General features: G+C 38.7%; 1 protein-coding gene and 1 non-coding gene across 2 annotated transcripts in view; both read right to left on the bottom strand.

The window, feature by feature from the left end:
- Positions 1-10,939: 10,939 nt before the first annotated feature.
- The window catches only part of LOC140935378 (uncharacterized), a 13,766-nt gene continuing 7,205 nt past the window's right edge, over positions 10,940-17,500 (bottom strand). The window contains exon 2 of the mRNA XM_073384927.1: positions 10,940-11,969. Within this exon, the coding sequence (XP_073241028.1) occupies positions 11,494-11,969 (476 nt within the window). The 3' untranslated portion in view covers positions 10,940-11,493. The remainder of the gene's footprint in view (positions 11,970-17,500) is intronic.
- On the bottom strand, positions 14,873-14,945 carry Trnat-ggu (transfer RNA threonine (anticodon GGU)). Its single transcript has one exon. It is a non-coding gene; the product is annotated as a tRNA-Thr (tRNA).

The raw sequence follows: 17,500 nt of genomic DNA on the forward strand, positions 1-17,500 counted from the left end.
AAGGCTTTAAACTGAGCTTTAAACGCAGCTTTGTCCACGGGTTTTCTTGGATGATAAGCCTTTTCTCTGTCGTTATATTCTGCACTGTGTGTTGAGGTCATTTTACAGTATATCGCAAACATCTTCCAAATTTGATTTTGAGCCAATAAGAAATCGAGAAATATTTTTGAATGACTATTTAGTTCCATTAGGTTCCTTTACTTGAAAAAGAGTTGTAGTCTGGGATTGAAACTCGGTGCGTATTCAGTTATGTACGTTTGGGGGGGCCGGACGCACAGTTACGGTACCGAACAGTACTAGTACAAAGAAAAAAGGTGACTATTTTTAGTTTAATTTTATTTAATAACTAAGTACAACACTGAAAAATACGACGATAAAGGTTGTTTTGTGACTGGCACTTAAGCGATAAAAAATATCTGTCACTTCCAGGTATATTATATTTAGGAACATAACATTTCTTCTATGCATTATCAAAGCTATAGCAGCTTCCTCGCTACTGTGTGATACATGCGTTCGCTGTTTAGAGTCATCACTGGCTCATGTGATACCAAATGTTTGAATTAAGCTAAATATTTGTCCCGTTGAGCTTACGATACGAATATTTTGCCAATGAAATCTGTTTTTAACCTCAAAATTTCATCGCTCACTATTAAAACGGTCAGTGTTTTCCCATTCCAGTCTAACAGTTTCTACTGCGCTATTAATAATGCCGTTATTCCAATATCATGTGTCTTCTGTTAGAAGGGAGCCCGGCACTCTAAACTATTTGCTTTTACTTTCATTTGCTCGCGGTAAATCCGGACAGACGTTACTTGGGTCTAGTGCTAGTCTGACCTAGTCTACTGAGAAAAAGAAGCGTTATCAAAGGGGAATTAGAAATGGGTTTACATATTACATAATAAGCGATAATTGCTTTTGACTTCTGTGGAGGTTGCTGGATTTAGAAATGCTTTAAGCTTCCTTTATTTCCAGGGACAACTGAATGCCTTCAGCGGCAGTGTTTACTGCTACAGCGATCAGCGCAATCAACGCCGCTCCCCCCTGATCCTAAACTTGCGATGATCATGGTGCTCACCACAGCAAATGATTTAATTTTGTTCCACATTGTCATGCTACTGAACAAACTATCGATGATCGGCGACAGAAACCCGGCGGAGTTAATCTTCTTAAGGAGGTCGAAGAGAGCCTTAGCCGTTTCCGTGACAGAGTCTCCAGCTTCCTTCCAATCATCTATGAACACTTGTACCGTCTCCTGAAACTTTGAAGATCCCCTCAATGCTTCCTCGGTTTTCGTTATCGTGTCTTGCATGTTGGAGCTGCCAAGCGAAATTCCACAAACGTTTAGGACAAGTACCACGGCTCGAACGACAATCCTAGCCCGCTGAAAATACTGCATGGTTATATACTGATATCGTTGCCTGGCGTTTCTAAAAAAAGATCACAATATTAGTTGAGGGCGTCCTGAATCGTTGCTAAAGTGGACAGTCCACATGGTTTTTGAAGACCAAGCGTCTAGCACGCTTGATTGATTCATTTAGTTGAAGAAAAAATTCCTTGATTGCTTATCCAGCTAGTTTATAAGCACTCCACAAATAGTTAGAAACAAAATAATCCAAACACAACATAAGGATTTTAAAAAAAAAACCCAACTAGTAGGAGGCAACCAGTCAGCTTGTACTTACAAGCATGGCAGAGGATTTGAACGCGGGACGACCGAGAACAAATTCAGCAAGTGGCCAGAGCGCTGACCACTCCGCGGCTACGCCGCATCCTGCCGCTGCTTACTGTATGAAATTTCTCTCTCATAAGGATGACAAAGACTGAGCTGAGGCAACTTATCTCTCGGAATCCTCAGACTGGGGGGCTTTGAGGCCCGCTTCATTTTAATTTTTAACCCTCAGACGTACTCGCAAATTCATGACACCATACCACCGTTTTACAAGGGGGGACTCAGGGGGTTGATGAACCCTCTCCCTAGACTCTTTTTATATGTTGAAGATTTTGCCTTCAGTGGGAAACCTTTGATCTTCTCGACAAGATGAGGTATATTTTGTGGCTGATGGCGCTACTGGAGGCCTGTGATGTCATCAAAAAGGTTTGCCGTCTAGGCCGCTTGGATTTTACCAAGAATTAGAAATCAGGTTAAAATCGTAAGAAGTGGTAATTTTTGGTACCTGACATGCAAAATAACAAATCAAGAAGCACTTTGCATGTATCCACAATCTTTGCTTTAACTAAATGTCACTTCACTGGTTTGTGAGCCAAGACTGGTACTACTATTTCTTTGGTTTTGATTTTAAAATTTGCCTTCATGCCCGATCAGTTACCCGCGGCACTTTTAAGAAAGGGACTCGTGGTCCGATTTACTCTGGTGTGGTAGTGGTAGCTGCAAAATTTTCTCTTTAACACAATTCTAAATGCATTGCAACCTTCCACAACTTATCTTTTCTTCTTAAATGCGCATTCAAAAATCCTTAAAATTTAAATTTATAAACATTCATCTCTATCAGTCTGCCATGGATTATGAAAACCTAAAGACCTAAGCCGAATTGAGTCACCGCAGTAGTTGGGTTTAACTTGATATAAACTTTCCTGTGAATTAATTTAAACATACATTGATAAGACTAATATCAGGAGTTTCTTGAGAACCTAGACTAAAGCAAAAAACTAGAAAGTATAGGCTTTCATGAGTACTTATTGATATAAAACCGACAGTTACATAAAGAAAGATGATTTCCGGAGTCTCTACTGAAGCCCGGGATAGAGAATCAAATGACCTGACCTTTCAAAAAAACCAGGAAAGAAGCATCTATGTGGGGAGTTCTAACAACTGAAAACCACTCTAACTTATTCCACGACCAGCTTTAATCATTAAGAAATTATCAAAGAGGAGTCTAGAGAGCTCTATCGTTAAACTAACGTCATTAATGATCAATGTCCATTTTGTTGTCCGTTTCGCTTTAAGGAGCACGAAATCTAAAACGCTTTCCTGTTCTCAATTCGTTACGGACAAAAAACATTGTGTAGCTGATCGTTTAATGTAGTTTTGGTATATAAAAGAAATACTGACAAAAAGGCATTCTTTTTCACCCTGTGCTTTTTTACTCTTTGACGCGAGACTACCGTCAACGGTGCCTGAATTGAAATTTATTTTAAAACGCAGACCTCTTGCTAACCTTGTTTTCCAAGAATCGTATTTTTTTTTCCCGCTGGAATCTTTTGTCTTCATAGGTGTGCAATTAGCGATTCAATGCATCAAATTTAATACGAAACAAGTTACCTTTCCATGTGTTTGAGCTCCTTTAGAAGCATTTCGTTATCTTCCGCCAAGCCTTGTTATCTTTCATTTTCGTTTTTTGATATTGCAGTGTAAAAATCACGAACTTTTGTCAAATATTCAAATAGGCAGAAGCATGCGATAACCAAAAATAATTCGTCCGATGAGGGAAGTCTCGTTACTTTTTTTCAGTACTAAATTCAGTTACTCAAATTCATTTTCTTTTTCGAATAAGTTGCGTCTTTAACTGTGATCCGTCCTCTTTATTCCGCAGTTCCGAAATATTATATTAATGTACATGCATTCAATATGTAAATTCACAAAATACAAGCTAAGTACAAGTATAAACGACGCAGCCAAGATGGTTAAACCGTATCGTATTAAGTTATAATTTACACCGTTACGGACTGCAGTAGTTTCCCTGTTTCCTGCTGTAATAAAACTTAAAATGGGTCTGAAATTATTTCTCCGACGCCAAACGTTTTTACTGAGAATTAATAGGGAGCTTAAGATCCATCGACGCGGACGGCAACGAGAAGGTCAAAAAAACAATAGGTTTAATAAGCAAACAACAACTTCGCTCGTGTACCACACTTTTTTGTACTTTTTTTCCCGTTTTTGCACGACTACGACATGAAAATGCCTTATTTCGCGTTTATGGTGGACGTAAACAAGCAACGACGAAATTTTATTTCTCTTTCTGAGCTTGGATATGGTCATTTGAAATTCAGGTTCAGGAGGGTTCGCCTACATTCCACAAAGTAAGAGGGTAGGAATAATCGCTATAAAGACTGAAAGAACGCAAATTCACTTTTTAAGCGACGTTCTCGTTGCCGTCGCGTGGTTGGATCTTAAAGTCCCTAATGGTTATATGCGACGCAGCCAGGATGAATCTCAGAAAATTCTATCGCATTCCTACGAAATCCCTTTCCCTAACCTCTTAAAAGTATCTGTAATATCTGATCGGATCTATCTGTAATATTAGAATTAACCAAGCGATCAGAAAAATAAGAGCCTTTACAGCTGAGGAGTTCTGGTTTCTTAGAAATAGAGTGAAGTCGACACTTCGAAATTGAAACATTTCGAGTGCGGTCTGAGGGGTACTCAAGAGCACGTTACGTTTTTTCACAGCCTAATTACTGTACAGTCTGATAGTTTGCTGGAAATTTAGAAAGCTTTCTCGTAAGCTCCATAATTCATAAAAGCTGAAATCAAACTCACCGATGTTCTTCTTCTCCCTGAAAAAGTCCTACGACGTCCACTGCAACTGAAAACTAAAGGCGAAAGCAGAAGACCTTTATAGATCATCACAAGCATCAGGTAGGCAGTCCGGGAGATTCTCCGAAACGTGGGGGCGTTGGTGATGTCACGGTAGGGTTAGGATAAAAAACAAGATCATATTAAACAAACAAAAGCAGAGAGGAAAGGATTTTAATTTTCAAGGCATTTATGAATAAAGAGTTATCTTCTCTTCGTTTCCTTCAATTTTATGTGGCAGGTATGTGTAAGATTTAGGCGTCATTCTCGATCTATAAGATAGAAAACTCAGTTTAGCCTTTAATCCCACGGACACGCTTTTATATTAGGGTGTCGTCACGCGTGACGAAAACAGCCTAAAGAACAATAGACATATTAAATTATGCAAGCAGAATACTGCAATGCTGATCGTACTACGTGAAAATTAACTCTGCAAGACATCAACCCGACACCAAAAGAACTCAAAACAGAGCGGGATTGTAGCCATAGACAGCTGTTTCGCCCTCGTTGGGGCTCGTCAGTATGGCGTAACAACCAGAAAGCTCTGGTGCAAAATATCCGCGCACTCTGATTTAAGCTCTGACCTAGAACCCTCAACACCCTCAGAATCACGCCATACCACGTGTCTTCTGGGGGGCAAGAGTCCAAGTGTCAAGTTGTTCGGTGTCGTGTTGATATCTTGCAGAGTTAATTTTCACGTAGTACGATCAGCATTGTAGTATTCTGCTTGCAGAATTTAATATGTCTACTTTTCATTTTTGCTGATCAGGTCTTTATAGATCCTACGTTTTCCGGCATATTCGTTTGCGGTCCTTTGCAGTCCTTTGTGGTTAATGTTTAGCCTAAAGAACGACTGCGTGGGAGGCTAGGCAAGCCCTGGACACAAGTGAATAGCCATGTTGTTGGAACCGAGAGCACGATTTCAGAACGTGTTCGTACAAACTTCCTCCCCAGCTATAGCTTTAATTATAAGCCGTGGTCGCACGTTATAAGATACAGACACCTCGTTACGTACCGTTTCCAGATGTGTGATGTATGCTTGCACTGTTGCTCGTAAATCTGCAAATTGCATGTAGGCATTGCCCTTTTTGTGGCTCTAATCACATAGAACTTCGTTCTTTTAAATACTCTTTGATTAGGAATAATTAGGAATAATTTTACAATGAAGACAAGACTCTAATTCCAAATATTACTCAGTTACCCGTAACCGTTTTGATTAACGAACTGATGAACACATCTAACTTCTTTAGGGACGGACCATTAGAAAAGTTATGGGGGGGGGAGGGGAATTTTCGAGCCGCAGGAATTTTTTTCGTCATCAAATTCCTTGTATGAATTTTTTTAAGGCTATAGCATGAATATTTTTTTAGGATTAATTGGCGTGCAAGAATTTTTTTTCATTTAATTTTCCCTTGCGCGAATTTTTTTTTTGTACTTCGCCCGCCCCCCCCCCCCCATAAGTTTTTTAATGGTCCGTCCCTTATCAATATACAATTGATGAAATATATTTTAGCTTGCTTTGATTTTCACGACAAATTAATGTTGTAATGTTTAGACATTTTTGTCACTCCTCAAGCAAAATTCACCTGAAAATTGCACTTGAGGTAGGAAGTTGAACATTTAAAGCCTATATTTGTCTGCTCGCATCAGTGTCTTATCAGCCCGGCGGGGGGGGGGGGGAAGGGTTACTTCTTGTAATGGCCCATAAAGGGTATACTTAAATGTTTAACTGAATGGATTTTATGGCTGTTTAAAAGTCGATAAAATGTCCTGGTCTTGTGATTTGTTCATGTTTAAAGACAGTGCATTTACAGCAGTTGAAAGGAATGCAAGGGTCTAACTAGGTATGTAAAAGAAGTACCATTTGTAAATGGAAGGTACACGAAAGGGGTACCTTTTCTGTCAAAAATGGTACATGAAAAGTTAATGGGTTGGACCTCGGGGCGGAGCCTCCCCGTATAAAACTTTGTTGAATATCCCCCGGGCTTACCAGCTTGTTACATTAATTCAATATGGCGTCAGTCGAGGACAGAAAAGCAGCCTACAACCAGCTAGTCTCCGTCGCAGCCGTTTTTTGGATGTCACGCAACGCTCTACCAAGGGAGACTAACAACAAGCCGCATCCCCTCCCTTTATAACAACTCTTCTTCTTTCTCCTTTATCCCCCTTTAAAGGGGCAATGTCACGCTATTTGCTATCTTTTAAAAAAGTTCAAGCTTTTCTTTGCATCGGTTGAATTCCAAAAATAATGGTCCAGGTTTGTTATTCAAGACTATATATGGACATTGAAACTATTTCCTGTCGTCTGTTGCTTTGCTATGGTTGGCGGCAAGGTTTGACATGGACAGGAAGCGATTACTAATACTATTAAACAATTATTGGATGAGGTTTTTGTGATATTCGGAATAATCAAGGTCGAGGTAAGTTTTATCAGCCAAACCGAAGGACGAGGCTGATGACAATTACCGAGACTGTAGTATAGTACTTAGGCGAACCACCGCAGTTTTTGCGCTCATAATTCACACGTTAATTCTGCGTTCGTAGACCGAACGAGGGGTACGGGGGCTAGAACACAATCATTAAACACTTTTAGGACCTACTAACATTAACACATATACTGGTTTACACCTACTGGGACACATCATTTGGAGCGCAAACGGGATTCAGGATGTGTAGATTCACCTGATCACCGCATTGTCCGTAATAAAGAGGTTAAGTTTATATGAATTTACTCTCTGGGGCCGACATTTAGTGTCCGTTGTCCGTATTAGAGAAAGTCCGTATTATAGAGTTTTTTAAAAATATATATATGAGAATTTTGTCGAACATTGGAAACTGTCCGCAAAATAGGTGCCCGTATCGAGAGGTTCGACTGTAATGGTAAATTCAAAAAACAATGAAGAGCTTATGCTATCTGAGAGTGATGAAGATAAAAGATTTGAGGGAGAAGTTGAGTATTGAATGATTTGGATAATGGTGATAAGTATCAGGAAGTTTATGTATTGGTTCAAAGATTATTTGAAATCTTTGAAAAAGCGAGTTCTCAGAAAAACAGGAAGAATATAATGTCATGTTTTGGCAATTCCCCCAGGAAGACGATAGTCTTGTGATTTTCAGGTGATAAATTCAACCAATAAAAAACAAACCCACACATTATGTGTTGGCAAATCTGAATATTTAGTTTTGGCGAAAAATTTGGTTCAGCATGCCTTCAATAGAGAAGCTGACAACTAGATTTGAAAACACATGCCAACAAATACAAGATTTTATAAGAATTATAGTAGCACATTTGGGTGGTACTGAAGACATCAACTTTTATAAGAATCCAACAATCTACAATTTGGACAAGGTGGATAACATCGTCGAAAATGAGAGATATGTTGATAGACTTTGTGTTATCTTCAATGAAATAACATTTTATAGACTGTGGAATATTATAATAATAGCATTCCAGAGCCTGAGGAACAAGATTAAAAAATAGAAAAATTAAAAATGTTCAGAGCAGATACAGTTGTAAGGGTGCGTTTATTCTTCTTCTTCGTCCTGCTAATGTGTAGTTTTCATCACCACCACTTGTTTCACAACACCATTCCTTTTTTCTCAAACATTTTTGTCGGACTCTTCTATAACCTTCAATTCGCTCTGCTTCAGTGCTATATTTCTTAGATCTTCCCATTTTTATATATAAATTGGTAAACAGGGCTACTAAAACATGTCAGTCTCTCAAACTGATTGGTAAATTAATGCCCCTTTTTACTTAAAAAGTAATATCTCACCTCAAAAAGAAATTCTTGAATACATGAGTTACCATTTGATAGAAACGTCTGTCTTGAAGGTAACAGAAGTGAAACTTTCCTCATTAGTTTGGAAAATAAGGCATTTTAAGGGGCAATTTTTAGTCTTAGCGTCATCGATTGCAAAGCCGTTTTCCCAGTTCACCCATTTTTCATTGCAACTGGTCTCCCAAAAACAATCTAAACCAACACTGCTCAACAAAAACAAGTCCTATAACCACCAATTTAACTGCTTGCTGACTTGGAACATTATCTACAGAGTGGGTCATTGCTTGTATGCAAACAGCACAAACAAACTGCATAACAGTGCGAAAACACAACAACCCCATCCCCCTGGAATTTAACCAGATTACCCCAAATTCATACCAGATGATTGCCCTGTGTCTTTGCAACATGACACCCAGCTAGACACAAACTTTCCTCAATTTGAGTGAGACACTGAGCTTTCAAAGATACCGATAAGCCCCGGTACAAAAACTCAGCAAATCCACATTCTAGCACAAAGCATAGTCTTTAGAACAACCCCACCCACCCCTACCCCCGCTGGAATTTAACCAGGCTACCCCAAATGCATACCAGATGATAGCCCTGTGTCTGTGCAACAACATTACTTTTAGCTTGACGGAAGACCTCCTCAATCTGTTGCCCCCCTCGTGCATATTTTCTGGAATTTCCACTGATTTCTGTCAATTCCAGGAAGTTATTTGAAACTCTTGGTTAAGAGCTAAGGGTGGTTGGTCCTGAAGAGGGAGATTTTTATTTTTTCACTAAAAGCATCACGACTTGAAGCAGATTAAGTTTTGAAAGATTGCCCGTAATGTACTGGACTTGACTTAAGATTTCAGGCAACCCGGTTTTCAAAACTCCAGGTAGATATATTAACTTTATTTTTAAGCATTTGTTTTTGGCCACTTTACAGTAGCAAAAAACAAAAGAGAGGTATATAATCATGTTATTCTAGATGACACTCGTGTATGGTTGGAAGGTGTTGGAGTAGTGTGGATTGGTATTTATATGATTCATATATCTTTCCACTACCGTCTATGTTGAGAATTGGAATGGAGGTAAATGGTTGGGGGATGCGGGAATTTATGTGAGGTTGGGGTGTTCTTGCCTTATCAATAATCCTTGGGTTTGGAAGCTGTGAAATTACACATTTTCAAGTCGTTGTAGAGCTGTGACGGTAAAGAAATGTCCAAAAAAAGCGCGACCTCGTGCAGAGTTTTTGAGTTGCTTATGCAAACCTATTACTTTTTTGATGTCCTCTTTGCTCAAGTTCCCTATTACCGACGGCAAAATTAGTGCTGTTTACAAAGTTTTTTTTAAAATTTATGTCGAGACTTATGAATGTGAAAGTGTGCACCACAGTTTTATCATGAAATAGTGAAACGGGGTCTTAAATAAATAGTTTTCAGCCCATGGCAGTGATTCAGCTTTTCTTGTTGGATGAGTTTGTCAACCAAAACCGCATATGAAGTCAGTTAGAATACATGTCCAATAAAACTGGTTATCTTTGGTCGCTGGACTTTTTCCACTTCGTCAATCGTCAACAGAGGTACAGCGCTCGACTGGACTTGCATGTTTGAAGCAATGTTTTAAAGAATTTTTATTTTGGTGATAGTAAGACTTTTTTTCCTCAGCAAACTGAACTTTTAAGAATAAAATGCTGAACGGAGAGCGCGCTTTTATTTTTAAGACATAATAGATTCTACATGAGCCAATCAAGGTTAAAAGCCGGGCAAGCCTGGGTAAGCCTATTGTTTCTATTGAATGAGAGTGACGCTCATTAGTAAACCTATACCGAACTAGTATGCAGGAAGACACTGAATAGGCACTTAATTAGTATAGAGGAATCTACTTTTTTTCGAGGGAATCCTGCATATGTGATGAAGGGAATCCTGTTTTTGCGGGGGAATCCTGCATATGTAATGAAGGGATTCCACTTTTTGCGAGGAAATCCAAAGGGAATCCACCAACAAGGCTTAATTTCATCCCTCTATGACAACTATTGAGGAGTAAAATTAATATATGGCAAACATGGTAAATGCCACATTTACAGACCAAAAAACATGGGGTGTAAATAACTAGGCAAATGTGGCATTTACCATGTTTGCCAGATATTAATTTTACTCCTCAGTATTTATATATTTGCGACATATTTGCAAGGAGCAAATTAGTGCAAATCCATTTTTTCGACCCGTGAAGTTTTCTACCATTTTCTCCAGCTCTGAGCGTTTAAAGCTCTAAACTGAGTTTTAAACGCAACTTTGTCCACGGGTTTTCTTGGATGATAAGCCTTTTCTCTGTCGTTATATTCTGCACTGTGTGTTGAGGTCATTTTACAGTATATCGCAAACATCTTCCAAATTTGATTTTGAGCCAATAAGAAATCGAGAAATATTTTTGAATGACTATTTAGTTCCATTAGGTTCCTTTATTTGAAAAAGAGTTGTAGTCTGGGATTGAAACTCGCTGCGTAAGCAGTTATGTACGTTTTGGGGGGCCAGACGCACAGTTACCGTACCGAACACTACTAGTACAAAGATAAAAGGTGACTATTTTTAATTTTATTGAATAACTAAGTACAACACTGAAAAACACAATGATAAAGATCTTTTGTGAATAACACTTAAACGATAAAAAATATCCGTCACTTCTCAGTATTCTCGGAACGTAACCTTTTTTCCTATGCATTTTCAAAGCTATAGCAGCTTCCTCGCTACTGCGTGATACTTGCGTCCGCTGTTTAGAGTCATCACTTGCTCATATGATACCAAGTGTTTAAATTGACCTAAATATTTGTCCCGTTGAGTTTACGATACGAATATTTTTCCAATGAAATCTGTTGTTAACCTCAAAATTTCATCGCTCAGTATTAAACGGTCAGCGTTTTTTTCACATTCAAGTCTAACAATTTCTACTGCGCTATTAATAATGCCGTTATTCCAATATCAGGTGTCTTCTGTTAGAAGAGAGCCCGGCACTCTAAACTGCTTGCTTTTACTTTCATTTGCTCGCGGTAAATCCAGACTGTAGTTTACTTGTGTCTAGTGCTAGTCTGGTCTACTGAGAAAAAGAAGCGTTATCAAAGGGGGATTAGAAATGGGTTTACAAATTACACAATAAGCCATTGCTTTTGGCTTCTGTCATGAGAGGTTGCTGGATTTATAAATGCTTTAACGCTTCCTCTATATCCACGGCCAATTCAATGGCAGCCGCTACTGCTACAGCGATCAGCGCTATCAACGCCACTCCCCCTGATGCAAAACTTGCGATGATCATGGCGCTCACCACGGCAGCTGTTTTAATCCACCTCCACATTGCCATGTCACTGCACAAAGACTGGATGATCATCCAAAGAAATCCAGCGCCGTGAGTCGCGCGAAGGAGGTGGAAGATAGCTTCAGCCTTTTTCCTCTCGGAGTCTTCAGCGTCCCTCCAACCCACTAAGAACACTTGCACCCCGTTCTGAAAATTTGAAGATCCCCTCATTGCTTCCTCGGTTTTCCTTATCGTGTCTTCCATGTTGGAGGTGTCAAATGAAATTCCACAAACTTTCAGGACAAGTACCACGACTAGGACGACAATCCTTGCGCACAGAGGATACAACATGGTCCAATTGATATCGTTGCCCGGCGTTTCTAAAAAAAGATCACAATATAAGTTCAGGGCTTCCTGAATCGTCGCTAAAGTGGGCAGTCCACATGGTTTTTGAAATCTCAGTATAGTTTCCTTAGACCAAGCGTCTAACATGCTTATTGATTCATTTAGTCGAAGAAAAAATTCCTTGATTGCTTATCCAGCTAGTTTTTAAGGACTCCACAAATAGTTACAAACAAAATAGTCCAAAGACAACATAAGGATTAAAAACCCCAACTAGTAGGAGGCAACCAGTTGGCTTGTACTTACAAGCGTGGCCGAGGATTTGAAGTCGGGACGACCGAGAAAAAATTCAGCAAGTGGCCAGAGCGCTGACCACTCCGCGGCTACGCTTCGTCCTGCCGCTGCTTACTGTATGAAATTTCTCACCATGAGGACGACAAAGACTGAACTGAAACAAATTATCTCTCGGAAATCTCAGACTGGGGGGCTTTGAGGCCCACTTCATTTTATTTTCAACCCTCGGACGTACACGCAAATTCATACCCCCATGCCACTGTAGGGGAGAAGGGGATTGAAGGAACCCTCTCCCTAGAGTTTTTTTATATGTTGCAGCATTTCGAAAAGATTTTTCCTTCAGTAAGAAGCCTCATGATCTTCTCTACAAGATGAGGTATATTTTGTGGCTGATGGCGCTACTGGAGGCCTGTGACGTCATCAACAATGTTTGCAATCTACGACATCTAAGTAGGCCGCTTGGATTTCACCAAGAATTAGAAATCAGGTTAAAATGGCAAGAAATGCTAGTTTTTGGTGCTTGACATGTAAAATAACACATAAATAAGCACTTTGCATCATTGTATCCACAATCTTTACTTTACTTGTTAAAAGAAGTTGAGAAAACAAACATTTTCACTCAAAATCGACTTGACCATTTGCTACTTATGACGTCATATCCAGGGGCGGATCCAGGATTTTTTTTAGGAGGGGGTGCACTCGTCTCTTTCTCTACTTCAACACCAATAAACTACATAGTTTTTTTTTGCAGAGTACCAGTTGTATTAGAAAACCGCAGGTCATCTCAGGGGGGGGGGGGTGCGCACCCCCTGCACCCTCCCCCTAGATCCGCCCCTGATATCTCCTAACCATAGTAACTGAACGCCATTAACTAGTTTCAAAATGCGTGCGAGGGAAAAACGAACAGCTATTGAAAAGGTCAGGTGCTGATGTTTTATCGTCTAGGAAAAAACTCAGAAAAACCTCAGAGGGGTGTGGCAACGTCCGAGGGTTAAGTTGAATAACTTCAAAACCGTTCAAGCTATGACCATCGATTTTTTCCCCAAAATTTATGTGCAAATATTTTAAAGTACGTCAACATTGAAGTTACCAGGGCAACTGAGGTTTAACCGCCATGTTTTTTAAAATTTGCATTTTTTATAAATAGGCTTTATCTCTATTTTTAATTATTGAATTACTATATTACACATCGCAGCATTGTAAGCCAGGACTGGTACTTCTATTTCTTTGGTTTTGATTTTAAAATTTGCCATCATGCCCAATAAGTTACCGGCACTTTAAAGAAAGCGACTCGTGGTCCGACTTACTCTGGTGTGGTAGTGGTAGCTGCAAAATTTTCTCTTTAACACAATTTTAAATGCATCGCAACCTTCCACAACTTATGTTTTCTTCTTAAATGCGCATCCTTAAAATTTAAATTTATAAACGTTCATCTCTATCAGTCTGCCAGGGATTGTGAAAACCTAAAAACCTAAGCCGAATTGAGTCACCGCAGTAGTTGGGTTAAACGTGATATAAACGTTTGTGTGAATTAACTTAAATATACATTAATTAGACTAATATCAGGAGTTTCTTGAGAACCCAGGCTAAAGCAAAAAAACAGAAAGTATTAGCTTTTATAACTACTTACTAATATAAAACCGACAGTTACATAAAGAAAGATGATTTCCAGAGTCTCTACTGAAACCCAGGATAGAGAATCAAATGACCTGAATTTTCAAAAAAATAGGAAAGAAGAATCTACATGGGGAGTTCTAACAGCTGAAAACCGCTTTTATTATTTTATTATCAAGAACAGCCACGGTCTGATGAAAACCTCGAAGGCGTAAGTTGTCAAATTTGATATCAATTGATTAACAAAAATAACTCCAATATAAAATTGACTGTTTCATAATGAAAGGTGGATTTCCTGAGTTTCTTGGAAACCAAGCATCAAGAATGAAGGAGCTCAATTTTATATGTGAAAGAAAGAAATAATAGAAAACAAAGTGGAATCTGCATGAGTACTTCTAACAATCCTTGTTCCAGTTTTCAAGTCTGGTGATAAAGAGATCGTGAATAACGAGAGAGGAATATGATTATTGAGTGTTTTCTAAAGTGTTGGAAAAGTGTTTTTTCTCAGTCAAGTGTTTTCCCTTTTTTTCAGCCTAAACTTTACCATCCACAGGATGGTTTTGTAAGTGGGCACTCGTGTGTTACTAATCTTCTTAGGTCTACACTGGACTTTGCCAAACCACCGGATGAGAAAAATCAGATTGATGCAGTAGTTTTGGATTATAGCAAGGCATTTGACAATGTATCATTTTAATAACTGTTTGCTGAGGGGATTGCTATTGTTTGCTGTTGGTGGAAGAGGGAATTCGCTCTCCAGGTTTAGAAGCGAAGTTACTTGACAGATCGCTGGCACAAGACAGTTATCGATGGACAGTCATCTACATGGCTACCTGTTTCATATGATGTACCTTAAGGGTCCATTTTAGGGCCGCTGTTGTTTAACATCTACTTTATAAACATTACCCCAAGCGAAGTTATGAATATATTATAGTTATATATGTGAACTGCGAGGTGAAGAATTATGTGAAAGTAGATCATCGCAGTTATAGGTGCAACTTTTGCAGTTGCGAAAGGAAAGCCTATAAAAAAATTCCGGCTTGTACGGGATTCGAACCCTTGACCTCTGCGATACCGGTGCAGCGCTCTACCAATTGAGCTAACAAGCCAACTGGGAGCAGGTCATTGAATTGGTTCATTATAAACCCTTGAAAGGATGATGATGTAAGCTATGAATATTTGAAAGTCATATATGTGAAATGCAGGGTGAAGAATTATATGAAAGTAGATCATCGCAGTCACTGCTACTGATCTACCGCTACTACATTAACTTGGGAAGGAAAGAATGAAACATTTAGCGTTCTTGTGCAACTTTCAGGTGCACCTCACTACAAAAAATTCTCAGCAATAACTGTTTCTTTGAACTTACATTTTCGACTTGTGTCATAAAAATCAGTTCCACGACCAGCTTTAATCATTAAGACATTATCAAAGAGAAGTCTAGAGAGTTCGATCGTTAAATTAATATCATTATATTTATTACAAACACTTCAATGTCCATTTAGATATCCATGTTTCGCTGTGAGGAGCACAAAATCTAAAACGTTTTCTTCTTCTCAATTCTTTACGGACAAAAAACATTGTGTAGCCGATTGTTTAATGTAGTTTTGGTATGTATAAAAAAATATTGACAAAAAGGCATTCTGTTTTACCCTGTTTTCTTTTATATATTTGACTCGACACTACCGTCAACGGCGCATAAGTTGAAATTTACGTGATAGATTTTATTCGAAACCAATAGATCTCTACTATGTCCGCTGGGTTCTCAATGCCAGGACAATGGTTCCACATGCTCTCTTCGGTTAAAGACAAGATTTCATTCACACGATTTTGCACAAACTGCTTCCACTCCTTCTAACCCTTTATCCAGCAGATTGCAGTCTTGCTGTCTAGCCACAAGTGTGTCTTATCAATTGTAATCTGTGACGCCAAGGCTTCTTTAACTGAGGACACCAATCTTGCTAAGATGACCCCAGACAGTAATTCGAGTCTAGGGATAGACTGCCTTGTCAGCGGTGCCACTCTGGTTTTGGATGACAACAAACCTGGAAAAAAATCACCACTCACTTCAAGAACCAAGTAAACAACAGCACAATAAGCCTTCTCTGAAGCGTCCCCAAACCCATGAATAACATACGACGTAACACCTTCCTCTAATCCAGCATACACACACCTCGGTACTAACACTCGCTGCACCTCTCTCAAGTCCTGAAGCCACCTGTTCCACTGCTTCCGGGCAGACTCCGGGAGTGGCGCATCCCATTCAAACTTGTCCTGGCAAAGAGACTGAAACAAAATCTTCATTTCCACCAGTATTGGACTGAGTACTCCAAGGGGGTCAAAGAAACTTGAAGTAACCTTTAACAAGTTTCTCCTGGTCGGCTCCAAGTCTTCTGAAAGTCTCAGTAAGGCTTCAAATTTAAAAATGAACTCATCAGTAACACAGTTCCAATTAAGACCAAGTACCTTGTGTTCATCCTTCATATCAAGCTTCCCCAAATGACTGACAGTAGTTTTCGCATAAGACTCTGTATCCTCCACTACAGCACAAGTTCCGACAGTCCCAACTTGGTCCTCACAAATCAATTCAAGCAATTTAGGTGAATTTGAAATCCACTTTCGCAAGTTAAACCCACCTTCCAATAGGCACTTCTTAGACTTCTGATAAAGCGACAGACACTCCCCAACACCCCTTTCTCCTGTCACCAAATTAAATTGAATTATGCGTGTGCTTTTAGCCAATCAAAAACGGAGATATATTTTGAATGAATAATAAATACCCTCACCCACTTGCAGTGTTTTTGTACCCTCTTGCAGCGTTTAGTACCTTCTTCCAAAATATCTATTCTTTTTCTTATTTTCTCATGACATCAATTTCTTTTTCATATTTAGCAATCTGATCCTTATTTTCCTTTCTATTATTTTTTGTTGTAGTTCCTAAGTCCTTATTTATTTCACCGACTTTATTTGATGTTTCATTTGCATAATTTGGCTCTTTTAACGTTTGCAAAAAAACATCACCTGTTAGTGGTAAATCCTTATTTTGTACGAAATGTGGAAATTCTGGTTCTGGCAAAACAAACCTCTTGTATCACATTTTGAGGAAACCATTAGTTTACTATGACCAGATCCATTTATATGGCAAAAACCTTGAGCAAGAAAAGTACAGACACATGATAAAAGAATTGAATGATTTTAGTAATGAGGTTGGTTATGATATAATATCTTATTGTAATGACGAGATAACACTTGTCACTAGACGTTTTGATCCTGATTCTCAAACTATTGTAATATTCGATGATTTTTTTTGTAAAATAAAATCAAAAAATATATATTGATTATTTCATGCGAGGGCGAAATAAGAATTGTTCGTATTTTTTTTATATTAGTCAGTCATTATTCAACACCAAAAGATATCAGATTAAATTGTACCCATTATATATTATATGAACGTCCAAATAAAAATGAAATATCAAGGATTTGCAATGAATTAGCTGTTACCAAAGACCAATATATTAAAGCCACCAAAAAACCACATTCATTTTTGTGTATTGACAAACCTATGAAAAGAGTAAAACGAAACTTTTATGAAAACATATAATGTAATAATATAACGTGGGTATTTTAATGATCAATCTGCTCGTCAATCAGTTGGAAAAGGCAT

This window comes from Porites lutea, chromosome 4 (assembly GCF_958299795.1).
Source record: "Porites lutea chromosome 4, jaPorLute2.1, whole genome shotgun sequence".
Taxonomy (NCBI): Eukaryota; Metazoa; Cnidaria; class Anthozoa; order Scleractinia; family Poritidae; genus Porites; species Porites lutea.